Source organism: Cicer arietinum, chromosome 3 (assembly GCF_000331145.2).
Source record: "Cicer arietinum cultivar CDC Frontier isolate Library 1 chromosome 3, Cicar.CDCFrontier_v2.0, whole genome shotgun sequence".
NCBI lineage: Eukaryota > Viridiplantae > Streptophyta > Magnoliopsida > Fabales > Fabaceae > Cicer > Cicer arietinum.
The window spans coordinates 33,755,598-33,774,798 of NC_021162.2; the positions used below are offsets into that span (position 1 = coordinate 33,755,598).

General features: G+C 29.6%; 1 protein-coding gene across 6 annotated transcripts; it reads left to right on the plus strand.

Moving 5' to 3' along the window:
- Window positions 1-5,907: 5,907 nt before the first annotated feature.
- Window positions 5,908-7,834, plus strand: LOC101490681 (LOB domain-containing protein 25-like). 6 transcript variants are annotated; one of them, XM_073365827.1, is made up of 2 exons: window positions 5,908-6,093; window positions 7,216-7,834. In XM_073365827.1, exon 2 carries the CDS (start codon window positions 7,219-7,221, stop codon window positions 7,717-7,719), a length of 501 nt encoding a protein of 166 aa, XP_073221928.1. In that variant the 5' UTR covers window positions 5,908-6,093; window positions 7,216-7,218; the 3' UTR covers window positions 7,720-7,834. The 6 variants fall into 6 exon arrangements, with proteins under 6 accessions (XP_073221928.1, XP_004491981.1, XP_012568850.1 ...); XM_004491924.4 differs by having other exon boundaries at window positions 5,909-6,204; XM_012713396.3 differs by lacking the exon at window positions 5,908-6,093 and adding an exon at window positions 6,106-6,228.
- Window positions 7,835-19,201: the final 11,367 nt, after the last annotated feature.

Below are 19,201 nucleotides of genomic sequence, written 5' to 3' on the forward strand. Positions count from 1 at the left end.
GTGTCACCTATCACGGGTCAACACGATTTACTAAAAGAAAAAGCGGGAATCGTAAATGTACCACCTATCACGGGTCAGTACAGTTACCATGGTGTCACCTATCACGGGTCAACACGATTTACTAAAAGAAAAAGCGGAAATCGTAAATGTACCACCTATCACGGGTCAGTACAGTTACCATGGTGTCACCTATCACGGGTCAACACGATTTACTAAAAGAAAAAGCGGAAATCGTAAATGTACCACCTATCACGGGTCAGTACAGTTTACCGAGGTGTCACCTATCACGGGTCAACACGATTTACTAAAATATAAATCGCAAACGTACAACCTATCACGGGTCCGTACAATTTACCAAGGTGCCACCTATCACGGGTCAGCACAATTCACCAAAAATATAAATCGTAAATGTACCACCTATCACGGGTCAGTACAGTTTACCGAGGTGTCACCTATCACGGGTCAACACGATTTACTAAAATATAAATCGCAAACGTACAACCTATCACGGGTCCGTACAGTTTACCAAGGTGTCACCTATCACGGGTCGACACAATTTACCAAATGAAATGCATGAGCATACACAGACTCCATTCACAACAATCGTTAAGCAAATGCAGATATTAAAAGATTCCCCATTTTTAATACCCATTTAACTTAAACGACTTTCAAACAACATTAATTAAATAAGTCATTAAGAGATTCCCCGTTCTTAATACCGATTTAACTTAATGATTTTCAAAACAAAACGTTAAGCAAACAGTCATATTAAGAGATTCCCCATTCTTAATACTCATTTACCGAAACGACTTTCAAACAACATTAATTAAATAAGTCATTAAGAGATTCCCCGTTCTCAATACCGATTTAACTTAATGATTTTCAAAACAAAACGTTAAGCAAACAGTCATATTAAGAGATTCCCCATTCTTAATACTCATTTACCGAAACGATTTTCAAAAACGATAGTTAAGTAACCGAGACATTAAGAGATTCCCCATTCTCAACGCCCAGTATATATATATATATATATTACTTACAATATATACATATATATTTATATATTAATATATTATAATTAAAACAAAACCAACAATTATCTAACAACTCTTACCCCCATCATTTCATTCCCCTCTTAGTCTAATTTAATAAAAATATCTACTCTCGTCGCAACTCAATTGTTCGGCACAATTTTCAGCAACCCGAAATATTTTTAACAAAATTGCCCGGTATTAAATCCTTCGTAACGGAAGTAAATTATTTTTCGACAAATAATTTTAATCCAATTTCCAAAAATATATTTTTGGCATTTAACTCACTCAATACCAAAAACTGGGCTAACAGCCTAAGAAATTCCACACAAAATACCCTAAAATTGCATAATTTAGGATTTAAAAACTATGTGTCTTACAAAGAGCAGGGCTTAAGGAGATTTCTAACTGCACCATATTCACCTCAACAAAACGGTGTGGCTGAAAGGAAGAATCGAACAGTTCTCGACATGATTCGATCAATGCTTAAAAGCAAGAACATGTCGAAGGAATTCTGGGCAGAAGTTGTACAATGTGCTATGTATGTTCAGAATCGATGTCCACATTCGAAGTTAGAAGATCAAACACCATAAGAAGTATGGAGCGGACATAAGCCAACAGTTTCTCATCTCAAAAATATTTGGTAGTGTGGCGTATGCACACGTACCAGATCAACGAAGAACGAAGCTTGAAGACAAAAGTCAGAAGTACATATTCATTGGGTATGATGAGAAGACAAAAGGGTACAAGCTATTCGATCCCATAAGCAAGAAGGTGATAGTGAGTAGAGACGTTCAAATAAACAAAGCGAGCAAGTGGGACTGGAACAATTCGACATGTAATGTCGAAGTTGAAGAATCATCTGTCGCCATACCAACAAGCATTTCAACAGAACTTGAAGAGTCTGACAATGAAGATGAACCTCTACAACCCAAAATGCGAAGTCTGCAAGATTTGTATGAAACAACATAAGAGGTACACCTTGTATGTCTTTTGGCAGATACTAAAAACGTTAACCTCGAAGAGGCGCTGCGAGACGAAAAATGGAAAACTGCCATGATCGAAGAGATTAAGGCCGTTGAACGTAACAACACATGGGAACTAGCAGAATTACCAAAAGGAAGTCAACCCATTGGTGTGAAGTGGGTATTCAAGAAAAAGATGAGTGCTCAAGACGAAATAGAACGGTATAAGGCGCGACTTGTTGCGAAGGGATACAAACAGAAAGCAGGAATTGACTATGACGAAGTATTTGCGCCTGTTGCAAGAATGGAGACAATTCGATTGCTCATTTCTCAAGCTGCTCAATTCAAATGGCCAATATTTCAAATGGATGTCAAGTCAGCATTTTTAAATGGTGTGGTCGAAGAAGAAGTTTACATCGAACAACCACCCGGATACATGAAAGTCGGAAAAGAAGAAAATGTGCTAAAATTGAAGAAGGCGCTTTATGGGTTGAAGCAAGCACCGCGAGCATGGAATACACGCATCGACACATATTTCAAAGAGAATGGCTTCAAGCAATGTCCCTACGAACATGCTCTGTTTGTAAAGAAGAATGGAAGTAATATGTTACTTGTTGCTCTCTATGTCGATGATCTAATCTTCTTGGGTAACAATGGTCAGATGATAGAAGAATTCAAGGGCACAATGACACGTGAATTCGAGATGACAGACTTAGGTTTGATGAGATTCTTTCTTGTTCTTGAGGTTCGACAAGAAGAAGCGGGAATCTTCATATCACAGGAGACATATGCAAAGGAAATCCTGGAAAGATTCAAAATGAAAGATTGTAATCCAGTTTCGACACCAATGGAACCAGGTGCAAAGCTTTTGAAATTTGATGAAGGAGAACGTCTCGAAGTAAGCAAATATCGAAGACAATGGTCAGATGATAGAAGAATTCAAGGGCACAATGACACGTGAATTCGAGATGACAGACTTAGGTCTGATGAGATTCTTTCTTGGTCTTGAGGTTCGACAAGAAAAAGCGGGAATCTTCATATCACAGGAGAAATATGCAAAGGAAATCCTGGAAAGATTCAAAATGAAAGATTGTAATCCAGTTTCGACACCAATGGAACCAGGTGCAAAGCTGTCAAAATTTGATGGAGGAGAACGTGTCGAAGCAAGCAAATATCGAAGCTTGGTAGGTAGTCTTCGCTATCTCACATGTACAAGGCCGGACATTTCATTAAGTGTCGGCATTGTAAGTCGATTCATGGAGGAGCCAGTATATTCACATTGGAAGGCATTGAAACGAATCCTGAGGTACATCCAAGGAACATTGTCATTTGGAATGTTTTACTCAAGAACAGAAGATTACAAGCTGGTTGGTTACTCCGACAGTGATTGGTGTGGAGATATAGACGATCGGAAAAGCACTTCAGGATATGTGTTCTTCATGGGAAATACCGCATTTACTTGGCTTTCTAAGAAGCAACCGATAGTAACGCTCTCGACATGTGAAGCTGAATATGTGGCAGCATCTTTGTGTGTTTGTCATGCAATATGGCTTAGAAGATTGTTGAGCAAAATGGAGCTAAAACAGGTAGGTGCAATAGTCATACAAGTGGACAACAAATCAGCAATTGAGTTAGCAAAGAATCCTGTAAACCATGAAAGAAGCAAACACATCAACGTTCGCTTCCACTTTATTTGAGAACATGTGAAGGAAGGAAGTGTCGAATTGAGGCATGTAGCAAGCAAGGATCAAGCAGCAGATATTTTCACAAAACCATTATCGAAATAAATTTTCGAAAGAGGCAAGAAGCTGATAGGCATGATAGATAGAAGGAACATTTAAGTTTATAGGGGAGTTTTGTTGAATAAACTTTAATGTTATATTTAGTGGGTTTCTATTAATAAGTTAGTGGAAAGACAAAGTCTTTGTTGTAGTTGGAAGGCCAAGAGATAGTGGGCTATTAATAGTATTTATTTGTTTTCTTAGATTAGCAGTAATGGGACTATATAAAGACCAAGGTTGTATTTTCATGTTTTCTTGTTGTGCTTAAACTAGTATATTAACTTAGTATTTTCATATTTTGGCCCTCACAAAATCCATGTTTTATTGTTGTGCTTAAACTAAAACAATTCACAATTAGCAAATAGTAGAAGAGAAAAAGAGTTAGAACCTGCAAAATATAAGAAGCAGATTGAGATAGTATGAAGACTAAAACTAAGAGGCGATGCTAGTTATGAGGACCAAAACCAAGAGGCAACGTTGGCGGCTGACTGTTGTGATTGCAAAATGAGACAGAGAAGTGGAGAGAGACGGACATCGGCAACGCTGGTCGTAGAGGAAGGAGACTGCATAATGGAGACATGGAAGAGACGAGCGTTGCATGGGAGACGTTGTGTGGAGGTCGGTCGACGGCCGCAAATGAGAAGCTAAAAGAGGGAGACGAGAAGGGGAGAGATGGAAAATTGAATAAAAGAGACTAGCAGTAGATATCTAAGAATTTAGGGATATTTTAGTAACTTATCACAAATTGTTTTAGTTGCCCCTACCGGATCTTGAGAAGATCCGCCACTAGACACCATCATTTTCATTCATAGAAAAGGCTAACATTAAAAACTTCAAGATATTTCACCCCAAATTGCCTTTATATTTTTTATTTGGCTCAATTTATTTCCTCTATGATTTGAATAATAATTACACTTAATTGCAGTTTTAGTCCCTATATTTTTACTGATTCACAAAATTGGTCCCTCTATTTTAAAAAATCGTTAGTTTTGGTTTATCCCTCTGATTTTTAACTAAAAAATGATGACGTGGGATGAATTAAATAATGTGACATATGATACGGTGATATAAAATGATTAACACCCATGAAATTGAAATAAAAAGTCATAAAAAACTTATCTTTCAACTTCATAATTTTTTCATATTTTTAATTTAATTAATGGCATATGAATAATTAATGCATCTATATAGTTCTATATCATATAATTGTATGTGACATCATTTAAAATATGTCGAGTCATCATTTTTTTAGTTCGAAAATCTAAGGGAGAGACCAAAACTATCGACTTTTAAATTTGGGGGACCAATTCCATGAATTGATAATAACATAGGACCAAAACTGCAATTAAACCTAATAATTATTTGTCAAAATTATTACCAAAATAACATTTTTCATATTAATGATTTTTTTCTCGATCTTTAATTTTTAAAGTTATTCATTTTCTCCCTAATTTTAATTTTTTTAAAAAAATCAAAATATAATTAATGATAATTTAAATACTTTTAAAATTCTAAAAAAATGCATTAATTAAAATTTATTTTTATTTAATAAATAATTAAAAAAATATAAATTTATTAATTTTTAATATATGTATTTAAGTTTAAAAGATCAATATTGAGATATGAACAGAGTATTGTTTAAGGTAGGTGAAAATCCCGTTTGCATTCAACTATCATAACAAAATAAATAATATAAAGGTATATATATATATATATATATATATATATATATATGATAATATATAGAGAGAAGTGGGAACACTATTCCTTTTTAGGGGCGATGCAATGGATTAATACTCTACCAATATTCAGATTAACAACATTTAAAAAATAAAATAAAATAAAATAAATGAACGCTATAAAAAATGACACGCAGTCTGAACATTAGGTTTTAAACAAAATCTGACTGACAATCTTGTATGCAATCTGATTAGCTTGTCTTATCACATGAGTAATGCTAAAATCACCATGTTACTCCATAAGTCGTTTGATACCGTCAAGAGAGTGGGACACATGATCATAGTTAAACTTAGGAGTATATGTTATTATACAGTATTGAATATAATTATAAAGGTTGTGTCATATTCATTCTTTTTCACCTTGTAGCTAGCCATCCATTTATTGCATTTGTCTTTTATTTGCTTTCTTTTCCTCTCTCTCTCTCTCTTGAAAATGCTCTTTTTCCTCCCTTCACTCTCATGTTGCTTATCTTTTGTCATTGTATTTGCGGGTTTCTCTCATCATGTCCTACAACTAACTAGGGTTTTCTCTTTGAGCTCTCACATCCAATAGTAAATTCCCAAGACTTCTCTTCTGGTCGGTTATTCATTCTTTTCCACAACCATTATTATTATTATTATTATTTAAGAAATAGCTAGATCTTAATTGAAAGAGCTTTAGTTTCTTACAAGAGGAATAAAAACAAAGGTAATGATCTAAATTACATACATGGTATGTTCATTCCAATTATATTCTTTTTAATTCATATGTATGGTTTTGGTTTTTTGAATTATTTGGAAGGAGTGAAATGATAATCTGGGGAAGTGATGTATAAAGAGTATTGAAAGTTCAGAAATTAATTCCACGTCATATCCGCCAATAAATTCAAAAGGTGTTAATTCCTTGTAGAGTGGTAGCTAGCTAGTTGTACTTTTTGTTTTAGCCTCTCAATTGAAGTCACAGAAGCCTAGACCTAGGAGTACTGGAGAAGGTGAGGAGAAACACAAATTCAGGAACTCAATTTACTTTTTCAAGATGAAACAACAAACCAAACGTAACACAATGATATAATCTACTGTATCACATATATATATAATATTTGTTAATTATTATATTTATTTATTGCATTTGAAGGTTTCCTTCTTTGTCCATATCTGTCCTTGAGAAGAATTATTATTTCGAAATTAAGAATAAAAATGTCCTGAGTACTCAGATCGATATTCTATATATTAATAGAGGCACCTTTTATTTTTCTTTTTAATAGTGGTACTTTGATTCAACATTATATGGCTTATATTCGAAATAAAAAGAAATTTGAACAGTAGAAGAAAATGTTGTAGGAAATTTTAAGCAAGTAAAGTCTCTCCAACCCTAGTTTTACATATATTCATACAAATTTGAAGATTAAATTCTGATTGGATGGCGGCTTCACAATTATTACTCGAAATTTAGTTTTCAATAATTTTCAACAAATGAACATTTTGTTTTTTATAAGCAAAATTGTATTAACGAGAGTACGAGAGATACCCTGATCCTTACAAACTCGATTTTAATTATAAATTTTGTTTGATTTCTTTATAGTTTGAAAGATGAATTTATGAGGCGAATTATAGTAATCGTAGAATACTGTATACATACTCTAGTTAGCAAATTTCAAATTATACAATAAATATTTATTTGGGAGTTCGAAACTAATTAGTTTGTTCTGTTTTTTTTAAGATAATGTCATCTTCAAGCTACACAAATTCACCCTGTGCTGCTTGCAAGTTTTTAAGAAGAAAATGCATGCCAGATTGCATTTTTGCTCCATATTTTCCACCAGAAGAACCACAGAAGTTTGCAAACGTTCACAAGATATTTGGTGCAAGCAATGTGAGCAAACTTCTGAATGAAGTTCAACCAAATCAAAGGGAAGATGCTGTGAACTCTCTTGCTTATGAAGCTGAGGCTAGAATAAAAGATCCAGTTTATGGTTGTGTTGGTGCTATTTCAGTCCTCCAAAGACAAGTTATTAGGCTCCAAAAGGAACTTGATGCAACAAATGCTGATTTGATTCGATATACTTGTACTGATATTACAAACCAAGATAGTAGAAGGATCGGTGAAGAGGGAGGTTCTTCTCTTGGTCAATCTCCTCATGAAGGTTTTTATTATCCTTCAACTCCTTGGAACAATGATCCACTTGGAGATGGTTATCACACAGGAGGTGATAATACTATGTGATTCTCAATTATATACCTTTTTAATTATTATTACTCTTTGTATTTTATAAAAGACAATTGAGTCAATAAAAATTGACATATTTGATTTATATTAAATATATCAATTTTTTGTTAATTTAATTGTTTTTTATAATAAAATACTCATATATAATTTTATATTATTATTAAAAAAAATTGAAATAACGATGAAAATTAGAGATAGAAGAAATAAAACCGATCTCTAAATTTGATGTCTCTAATATTTAGTTGTAAAATTCGAGACAAATTATATTATTTTCTGTCTCTAAATTTTTGTTGTTATTTCAATATTGTTTAGAAGTGTATATTATTGAATTTGAAGATGAGTATATATATATATATATATATATATATATATATATATATATATATATATATATAAAAAATATATATATATATATATATATATATATATATATATATATATATATATATATATAGTTTGTAGATGTGTATATATATATATATATATATATATATATATATATATATATATATATCAACAATATATACATAAATGTTTGTATACCATATATTAATTTGGATCTAAATGGTATACATATGAATAATATATTGTACTTCGTAAAACCCATATAATACAAATAAACTTCTCTTGTTATGAAAAACCCATATATATATACTAGGATCTTTTGTGTTCTTAATTTTTTGCAGAAGAATTTCTGTGTGTGCTCTAATTTTAACCTTATACTTATTTTATATTTTGAATACCAACTAACATTAAAAGAAAATTAGGAGGGACTACATACAAATAGTTACACTAATTCAATAATATTATGTAAAATAAATATTTTTTAAAACCTGTTATTGAATTTAAAGTTGATATTATATAAACTATATCTATATATAAATTTTGACTTTAATTTATAATTATTTACTATAATATACAATTATATTTTTAACATTGGTCTTAACAAATCTTAATAACATATAAAACAATTATAGATTAATGTCAAAATTTATAGATATGATCTATATAATATTAACTTTCAATTTAATAGTTAATTATAAAAAATATTTATCCTTCATGATGCTATTAAATAAATATAATTCTTTTTAGATGTAAGTTAATGTCTTCTCTGTATTATATACTAAAATTTAAACAATGTAAAATTTCAAGAATTATAGTGTCCAAATTAAAACAATATTAACGGTTTATGGTAGGACCCTTGAGGCCAATAGATGGATAACTCTTCTAATTTATTCTAGAAGGGAATTTTAGACCTTTCATTAGTTAATAGTAGTATTGTTATTGTGTAGTTTGAAACAACTATCTTTTTGTGAGATTCCACAAACTTATATAAACATTGCATAATCTCAATATAAAAATCAATTAATGCAGCATAAAGTTTTTATTTGATTTGTAGTTAGTTTTCTTGTTCTTCCTTTTCTTAATCTAATTTTTATAGTTTTCTTAATAAGAGTAAAAAAGAATATAATAATTTGGTGCTCTTAGTATAATGAGTTGAATTTAGATACTCCATTAAATATTGATAGATAGATAAAATTGTCAAAAATAAGACTACCACTAAATCAGTGTCAACAAAACAAAAGTTGTCATAGACATCAATTCTAAAAACATTTAGTAATGTTAAGAATATGATATTAAAAATATGAATGTATCCAATTAAACTATGAGTCTCCTATCTAACAAACTAGTATGTAAAATTGGGATCTCCTTACTATTAGTTTAAGTACTAACAACTTACATGATATAAAATTATTATGATACAACCTCTTTATATATGTTCAATTGTAAGGCCACTAACTCCCACTGTATATACATTATTTCTTTTGAGAAACCAAAATAATATAATCTGAAATGTCCCCCCACTTATATATATTGTAGTGAAAACAGACTGTCACCTTAAATTCTATAATCATAAGAAACTGTTCACAAACACAATTTTTCTAACTTTTTTTGGGACAGATTTTCTAGCAAACTATTTAATTGTTTAACTCAAATATAAAAATGCATAGGATACTGTACCCAAAAAAATGCATAGGATACTGTACCCAAAAAAATGCATAGGATGGAACATAACTATAATTAGTTTGAACCTATATACCTTATATAACATGAACTCCCTCCACCACTAAAACAGATATTATGCTACAAATCTAGCCGATCAAGAAGTGATCAGCCATGCTACAAAGACGGTCGAGAAAGAAAATAACTTAGCCCCATATATATGCCTCTCTTCTTCATCTATTGAAGATATATAATTGATTTAGGATTTTTTTTTCTTCTTTCTAAATTAATCACTTAGTTTTGTTTCTCATTTTGTCCAATAAAATAATTTTTAAATAAATTATTTTTCTTTTGTATTTTGTCTATTATTTTGTTGTATCAATACGATGTAATTTTGTTTATAATTTTGGTTTAGTGTTGTTTGATTTCTCATTTTATTGCACTGTTCGTTTGGTTCAGATTGAAAAATTAACTTTGATCTATTAAAAAATTAATCAATAACTTTAATGTCGTCAACTTATAGATTTGAAGGCTATATGGTTATCTGGAATACCATAGTTTGCACCCTAAAACACTCAATATATGATGATTTTCTTTGTCTTAGTGTTCGTCAATTTTTTTTAAATAAAAGGCCAATGAAGTGCAAAGACATTGCTAATAAGCCATCTTAACTAGAAGTGTACAAGACTCGATCTGTCTTGTGAATCCGTCTTGGTCCAGAAGTAATGGGATAGATCTAATCCGGTTCTAAAAAAATAAGAACAAAATAAGGACAAGGTAGAAAAAGACCGAGTCGGGTTACCCCTCGAATTATCCGTCATGTCCTAAATTACTTTAAAGACAAATGATTATTTTTTGTTATTATTTTATGTTATTATTGATCTACTCTCTCTCTAAAAAATTACCAAACGGATCACTAACTTAACAATTTATAATTTATAAAACAATATTATGAGTTACTAGTGTTGAATGAATTAGCACCGACAAACACATGTGACTTAGTATAAGTTTTTTTATGTTTAATTTTTTTTTCTAAAAAAAATTAAAGAATTTCTATTTGACATCGCATAGTGGAACCAACTCAGTCTCGTATTTATTATGTCATGTTTTTAATGAACCCGCAACTGATCGGATTTGATCGAATTAAATGACGAATTATAGTCTAAAATTTGATATGATCAAATATTAAAATCGAATAATGAATATATCAAATCCGACCTAATTCAGTTCTTTATACACTCATAATCTTAACTATATTGAAACTCCGACTCCAATAATATATACAATCATTTAAAGTGCCAAGCAAATGTATCAAATAAACCTCAACAGGAAAATTTATTGAAATAAAATTCTAGTGAAAAAAAAAGTACAGCGCAAACAAAAATTTAAAGATGCCACAATAAAATACATTAACAAAAATGCTAACTAGAAAGACCATATGTATTATGGGAAAAATCTTTCTCTAATAAACAAAGGTAAATTATCTCATCAAAATAAAGTAGAAAAAGTGATTTCATTATTCACCAAACAGTGTTCTTCTGTTTAATATTAAAATAAAAGTGATAATCAAATTTTATAACTTTAGAGATTTTGAAATGGAGTAGAGGTTGATTAGTGTTTGTAATATTAATTAACACTTTTGTATAACACTGATTATATATGAATAACAGTGATTTTTCAAAAATCAATCAATTAATTAACACTTTTGTATAACACTGATTATATATGAATAACACTGATTATTCATAGTGTTATTCTCTCTCTTCTATTATATATATTCATAAAAATCAATTAATTTTTCAAAAATTCCTGAGAAAAACTATTCATTTTAATGATGGCGATTCAATGATCAGCAATTAAAAAGTTTGATTCTTCAATCGCTGCATGCAAAAATGCAGTTTAATAGAGTATGAAAACCTTACGATATGAATTATTAGTAATGAATCACAACTATTAATTGATGTTAAAATTAACTGTGCAGATTTAGAGTATTTCTAAAAATTACTCTTTTGAGTGAATTGATCTATAATTCATTATAGAATGACAAATAAGTGAATCAATTATAAGTATATATCAATAATTTATCTCTTATTTAATAGATAAATTAAATATATCTTATAATCTTTTAAGTTATAAGAAAACATTAAATTAGTCTTTTGACATTTTCTCTTATCAAGTTTGTCATTTATACTTATAAAGGTTACAATTTAAACTATTTTTAATTATTATTTTATTTCAATTATTTTTAGTTAGAGTTTTTTAAAATTTTACTATGAGTTTTGTTATTGATCATATAAAAAATAAAATAATAAATTTTCATCTGATTTCATAAATTGGATTAAAAGAATTTCACGTTTAATTTTAAGAAAATTTCACGTTTAATTTTAAGAATCTTAATAATATGTATTTGACTCGAATTCTCTAAAATTCTATAAGTTTTCTAAAAGTTAATTGAGTGATTATGTTCTTATAATTATTGCAATAAAAACTTCTTAATAATTACATGAATTTATAGAGAAAAAAAATTGAGAGAATAATATGTTAGATTTCAATGTTACTAGTTTTAAATTTGCCCAATTAATATAAACATTTACAAACATAAATGACAAACTTTATATTAAAAAAAATATTAATAAATCACTAATTTATTAAAAAAATGATTAATCTATTATTTTCATATAACATAAATGATCGTTAGATGTATTTTACCTATTTAATAATAGTATTGCCTAATATTTATTATTTAATTTAAGTTCTTTCTATTTTAAATGAATGAATTAACTAGTCATATAATTTTTTTATGAAAATTGTATAGATTTAATAATCATTACATTTTTTTGGTACAGACCATCATTACTATTTTAATAAGTATAATTTAATCAGTTCCAATTTAATATATATTTTTAAAGGACGTATATGTAAGAATTTAATTGTTAGACATCGGTATGTAAATTATTTTATATTTTTAGTACATCAAAATTATTTATGGATATTATTTTATAAATAATTATAATCAAAATTAAATATCTCTTATAATTTAATAGTTGTGATTGACTGAAATTGTAATATAAACTAAATATATATGAATTAAATCTTATATAATAGGATATTAGATTATTAGATTTGATTTGTTTAAAATAAATAACTTATTTTAAATAATAAATGGAGTAATTAAGACCGGAGCAGCGGAACTGTTATAGTTTGTCAACTTTTTCCTTATCTCCATTTTCACCAAAAATATCATAAAAGAAAATATTATTTGTGATGTTTCCGCGATTGCATTTCCATGTCCTCTCTTCATTACAACATTATGATTACGAGTATCAAGAATATCATCAAGTACTTAAAAAAAAATATACCAAAAGTATATATGGTACTTGTAAAGATGCCTAGCGATAGATTCAGGATACGGATTGTTGTTCTATTCAATAGCATGTGATCATGGTACATAGAACCTTTTTTAGACAAGTAAATGAGCAGGCTGCGGATATAACGGGAAATTTTCTTCTCCCCCATCTTAGCCATGTGGATATTATTAGAAAAATTTAAATGTGAATAACTAACACGAGTTAGTCGACGCCACATTTCTCCATTTTTGTAAATACAAATTTTATTTTCTTCTTCATTCTTTTTTATTCGAAATTATTTTGTGCTTCTATTTCTTTGTATTAATTTAAGCTAAAATGTAATTTTAGTCTTCAAGTTTTAAAATATAGTAATTTTAATTCGTTAGTCTAAAAATTATAATTTTAACTGATTAACTTTAATCTCTTTTACAAATGATTAATTCTTTTTAATTGACTGGGTTAACGCGGATGGATATTGATTTATTATGTGGAATATACAACTTCATTTTAATTTTTGTTAATATTGTCACTTCATTTATTTAAATTATTTTTAAGAAAAAATTGTCAAGTGTTCTATTTTGATGGCAATATTTTAAAAAAAAATTAAAGACTTAAAATTTATTTTGTTCTTTATTTTTTACTTAATATTTATTTTGGTCATTTATATGTTTACTTAATCTTTGATTTTAATTTTTTAATCTTTTACTTAATAATCGTTTTCATCCTTTATCTTCCGCAAAATTATAAAATTTTGTCCTTTTATTAAGGACTGAAATTAATATTACGTAAAAGATAAATGACGAAAAACAATAAAAAAAAATAAAAGACAAAAAAAAATGACTAAAATGAATGTTAGGTACAAGATAAATGATCAAAATTATTTTTTAGTAAAATTTAAAAAAAAAGTCAATTGCAAGTTAAAATCAACGGGGACAATCAATTGCAAAAGGGGCTAAAATTGCAATTTTCAATTTAAGGGGTGCTAAAATTGCCAGATTTTGAAATGTGGGGGCCAAAAGTGCATTTTAGCCTTTTATTTAAATAAGTAATTTCAACATAGACTAGATTTTTTCTTCGAATTTTAACAGTGATTTCTTCATCTTAGATATGTGTTTTTGATTTCTCGTCTTGGTGTAGTGTTTGTTTGATTATCCACCTTGGTGCGGTGTTCGTTTGAGTCAAATTGACAAACCGTCGGTATTGTGTCATTTTATGCTATTAATTTGGATACTACGAGTTTGTTTGCAGATTCATCCTTTTCGTTTTTAGCAAAGTTGAATTTGTATTTGTATCTGATATACTTTACAAATTTGAATTAATAATTATCGTTTTCATTTTGTAAAAAAAAAAAAACAACAACAACAAAACAAAGACTATTGATTATTTCTATTCATAAAAAAAGAACATTGATTAATTCGAATTACCAAAAAAAAGTATTGGTTAAGGTCAACCTTATTTTTCATAGACGAAAAGCCTTCCTAATTGGGATATTAGAAAGATATTGGATCCATACCAACAAATGTGTACCCTCAACACTCCATTAGAAACTCATGTTTTGTGTTGGTGATAAGGTATAAACTGTGGAGGCCGACAAGAACCCATTTTCAGTTGAGATGAAATCTTTGAAGTAGTATTCCTTTCACCTCATCTCAATCCTATAACGATCCTTCAAGAATACGAGGAGGGAGCTTTGAAAGCATGCAACCTTACACAATAGGATTTTCAGCTGAAAGCTCAAGTCGACCTACGTTCTTTTGATGAATTTGTTAAAACAAACTCTCAAATTAAAGTTTTGATGAAAATAAACAAAGGTTAATTAAGAATGTTAATTATGATTCTAAAATTTTATGTTAATATAACTTTTGTTTTTGAGTGAATTAATTCAAAGATAGGAATCAAACAAAGCAAAGAAAACAGGTAAAAACTGAACAGATAAAGAAACAAGAACATTCTGGACAAAATGGAGAATGATCTCTAGATTCAAGACTGATCGTCACAGCATCTTGACCAATCAATCTCCACTATTTCAACGAAGCTTTTGCCTCTGAATTTTATACTAAGTTCATCAGTACATGGCAAGGAACAAATAGGTCTTATCTCAGTCAAATAAGGCTTTCGAATTATTAAGATAAAAGGTCTCGAATCAAGCTAGTTGAAACAGTTTGGAACACCTTCAGCCAAACTGTCAAGAAAGCTCAATCAATCTTGATCTGTACAAAAGACATCAAGAAGACGTCCAGAATAATCAAACTGAATCTCCAGATTGATCATCAATCTACAGAAAGTTCAAACTGCCAAAACCAGAGTGATAATCAATCTCCGTTTCTGCAAAATTTCAGTATTGATCTCCTTACTTCTACAGAGGTTTATAATCATTCACATAATCATTAACCAAACTGTTTTGGACAGATTCAAGGCTCCAGATCGAAGTTGTATCATCAATTATTAAATGAGAAGCTTCAAAGCTTTTTTAACTCGAAAGCAAATAGATTAAGAAAGTCTGTAACATCATCAGTCAAAACAGATTCAAAATGTTCAAAGGCTGAAATATTTTTAATCACATATATTGGTTTTGGTCAAAACTGACAGAGCACTACCAACAGCTCTTTTGACCATTATCAAATGCTCCAAAACACCTATAAAAGGAAGGCTAATATCCAGGATAAATGCAGAAGTTCAAGTGCTTCAATTCCGATTAATCATTCACATTTACATACTTGAAATTCTCATTTTTTACAAAGAAGAATTAGTTCTGAACCTTTATATCACATAGTGTTATTACTACTGAATTCTTTGTAAAGAATCAAATCTCAAACAAGAGTTGAGATATCTCATATTCTATCAAAACAATCTCATCATTATTGTAAAACTCAAACTATAAGAGTTTAAGTATAGTTTGATTAGATTGTAACGAATCCTATCAAGATCGATAGGTGTTTAATTTACTTTCTGGGTGGAAAGAAATAGAGTTTGAAACATATCAAGGTTGATCTGAGCTAGGTGTTATACCAAGAAGGTTCTTTGTTTTAAACGTTTAGTGTAAAATCTCATAGTTGTGAGGACTGGACGTAGCCCGAGTTGGGTGAACCAGGATATATCTTTGTGTGGTATTCCTTCTCTTATCTCTTTATTTATTAAGCTTGATTGATTAACTAAGATAAAACATAAACTGAATTTATGTTTTTTAAGCAAACCAAGAACGTTCTCCGTTTTCTGGTAAAAACCAAAAACGTTCTCCGTTTTCTGGTAAAAACCAAAAACGTTCTCCGTTTTTTGTATCCTTAACCCAGATCATTCTTGAGTTAAAACTTAAGGTTTTTTCAGAAATTTTTAATAGGTACATTTACAATTCAAACCCCCTTCCTTGTAAATCGACATTATTACTTTATTGAAGGAGGATCTAGAAGAAAAGATATCAAAAGCCAAATACATTATTGAAGGAGGATCTTCAAACATACCACCATTCTTTGATGGATCTGATTACTATTTCTGGAAAAATAAGATGCAGCTGTTTCTGAAATCTCAAGATAGAGGGATGTGGGACATCATTACAGATGGAGATTTCATACCAAGGGTTGATCAAGATGACTCAACCTCTGCTGCGAAGAAAGAAGTAGAATGGACAACTGATGATAAAACAAATGTACTTCTAAACTCTAAAGCTCAATTATTCTTATCATGTTCCTTAAGCAGGGAAGAGAGTGAAAGAGTAGATGAATGCACAACTGCAAAAGAAGTATGAGATACACATCAAACTCATCATGAAGGAACAAGCCATGTTAAAGAAACAAGGATAGACATTGGCATAAGGAAATTCGAATTGTTCGAAATGCAAGAAGGAGAAACTATTGATGAAATGTAGTCAAGGTTCACAACAATAATAAATGAAATGCGTTCTCTTGGCAAAGCTTACACAGATCAAGAAAGAGTATGAAAAATCATGAGGTGTCTTCCAATCATATGGAGACCAATGATAACAGCTATAAGCCAAGCCAAAAATCTTGAATCACTTCCATTGAAAGAATTAATTGGAACCTTAAGAGCACATGAAGTACTGCTACAAGAAGACCAACAAATCAAGAAGGGAAAGGCAATAACACTAAAGACATCTCAAGAAAACATCACAATACAAATAGAGGAAGAACCAGAAGAAACTGAGCAAGAAAATGCTGATGAAATTGCTCTTCTCACCAGAAAAATACAAAGAATGATGAGAAGAAGAGATCAAATCAAAAAGGGATTTCAAAACAAAATCCCAAAACAGAAGTTGACAAATGCCAAGTCACATGCTTTGGATGTAATAAATTAAGACATTACAAAGTAGAGTGTCCCTTAAACAAGAATCCACCAAAGCGATTTCCTTTCAAAAAGTAATCAATGATGGCAACATGTGATGATTTAGAAGAATCAGAAACTGAAGAAGGTGAGGAAGCTAACATATGCTTGATGGAAAAAACAGAAGAAGATGAGGTAATAAATCATGAACCTTGTTATTTATGTGAACAAGTGAGAAAAGAATCTGATAACTTGTTAAATGATTCAAACCTTCTTATTAAAAAATGTAGTTTCTTGAATGAACAATTTCATAAAGAAAAAGAAGAAAAAGTCAAGATAGGAATAATGTTCTCAAAAATATCATTCAAGAATTTAAAGAAACACATAAACAAAATTTTGAAAAACGAGAAGGTCAAGAATGTTCTGCATTGAAAACGGAGAACTTCTTAAAACTGATTTGTTAAATTTCATTAAAGCCATTGAAACTTTCCAGAAAATTATGAGATCTCAAATAAGAATCTTTGATAAAACTGGTCTTGGTTTTAATCAAACTCAAAAAACAAAAATGTATGAGAATTTTTTTGTCCCAAAAAGAAAGGAAGAAAAATGTAAAACTAGATGCTCATACTGTAAAAAACTTGGACATCTGGAATTTGCTTGCTATTTTAGAAAAAGAGATGAAAAAATTGAAAGCAAAAAGTTGATTAAAAAAGAAGATCGTTTTGTTATACCAGTGTTGAAAAAACTGCAAAAAGAAGAACATTCTCTCGGCTGCTGTAACGCCCCAAATTTTTGATCCAAAAATTACTTAAAAATATTTTTTTTTTAGAAACAACTATAATTATTTTTTCTTAGAAGTAGTTCATTTTGTAATAATTTGAAGATGCGTCAGAAAATGACTTGATATATTTTTTTTCTAAAAGAATGTAATGCAATTTACTAAAATATTATTTATTCGTTTATTTGCATATTAATATTCTAGTTATTAGATCAATATTCATTTATGCTCCAAAATAAAATAAATTATATTTAAATGAAATTCAAAAGAAAGGTTGACCGAAATTAATGGCATTCAATTATTTACTAGTAAATAAAATCTCACTTCCACATTTCTATTAAAAGTTAATGATCAAGAGTAAATAACTTTACAATGTACTACAAAAAATTTAGTAATACAAAACATTATTTTTTAAGTAAAAGTCTCATTTTCCAAAGTGTGTGCACCAATCAAACATCATTCATTCAACTCTTTGAGATCATTAGTACCTAAATGTTGGTGTAAGGGGTCAGTTCATCCCACAACAAAAATTAAACCAAATAATAAATTAACAACCATAAAATATGAATGTAAAATCTTTTCGTCATAAAAGGTTTAAAGAAATTGATTCTTTAACAGTTCTCAAAGATGTATCAAAAGTCATAAAATGTATGTAAATAAATCAAGTAGCAACCGTAGGGCAAATAATTAGATCAAAATAAAAATAATAATAAAATGTATGCAAGTTATGCATGTTCCTAAACATATATGATCCGGATATAACCAGCCACACAGGCGTCCACCCAGAAGTCACCCATACCAATGGGGAAAATTAAACCAGCCACACAGGCGTCCACAAAGATGCATATGATATGTCATGAAATGATAATGATGCTCAAAAGGTACATGTCACCACTCACTTAAATAATCACACAAATCATCAGCCAATTAGGAAACCACAAAGATAACAATATTTAAAACACAAATCAGCAGCCACCTAGGCAACCACAAAGATAACAATGTTTAAAACACAAATCACCAGCCACCTAGGCAACCACAAAGATAATGATATTTAAAACACAAGTCACCAGCCACT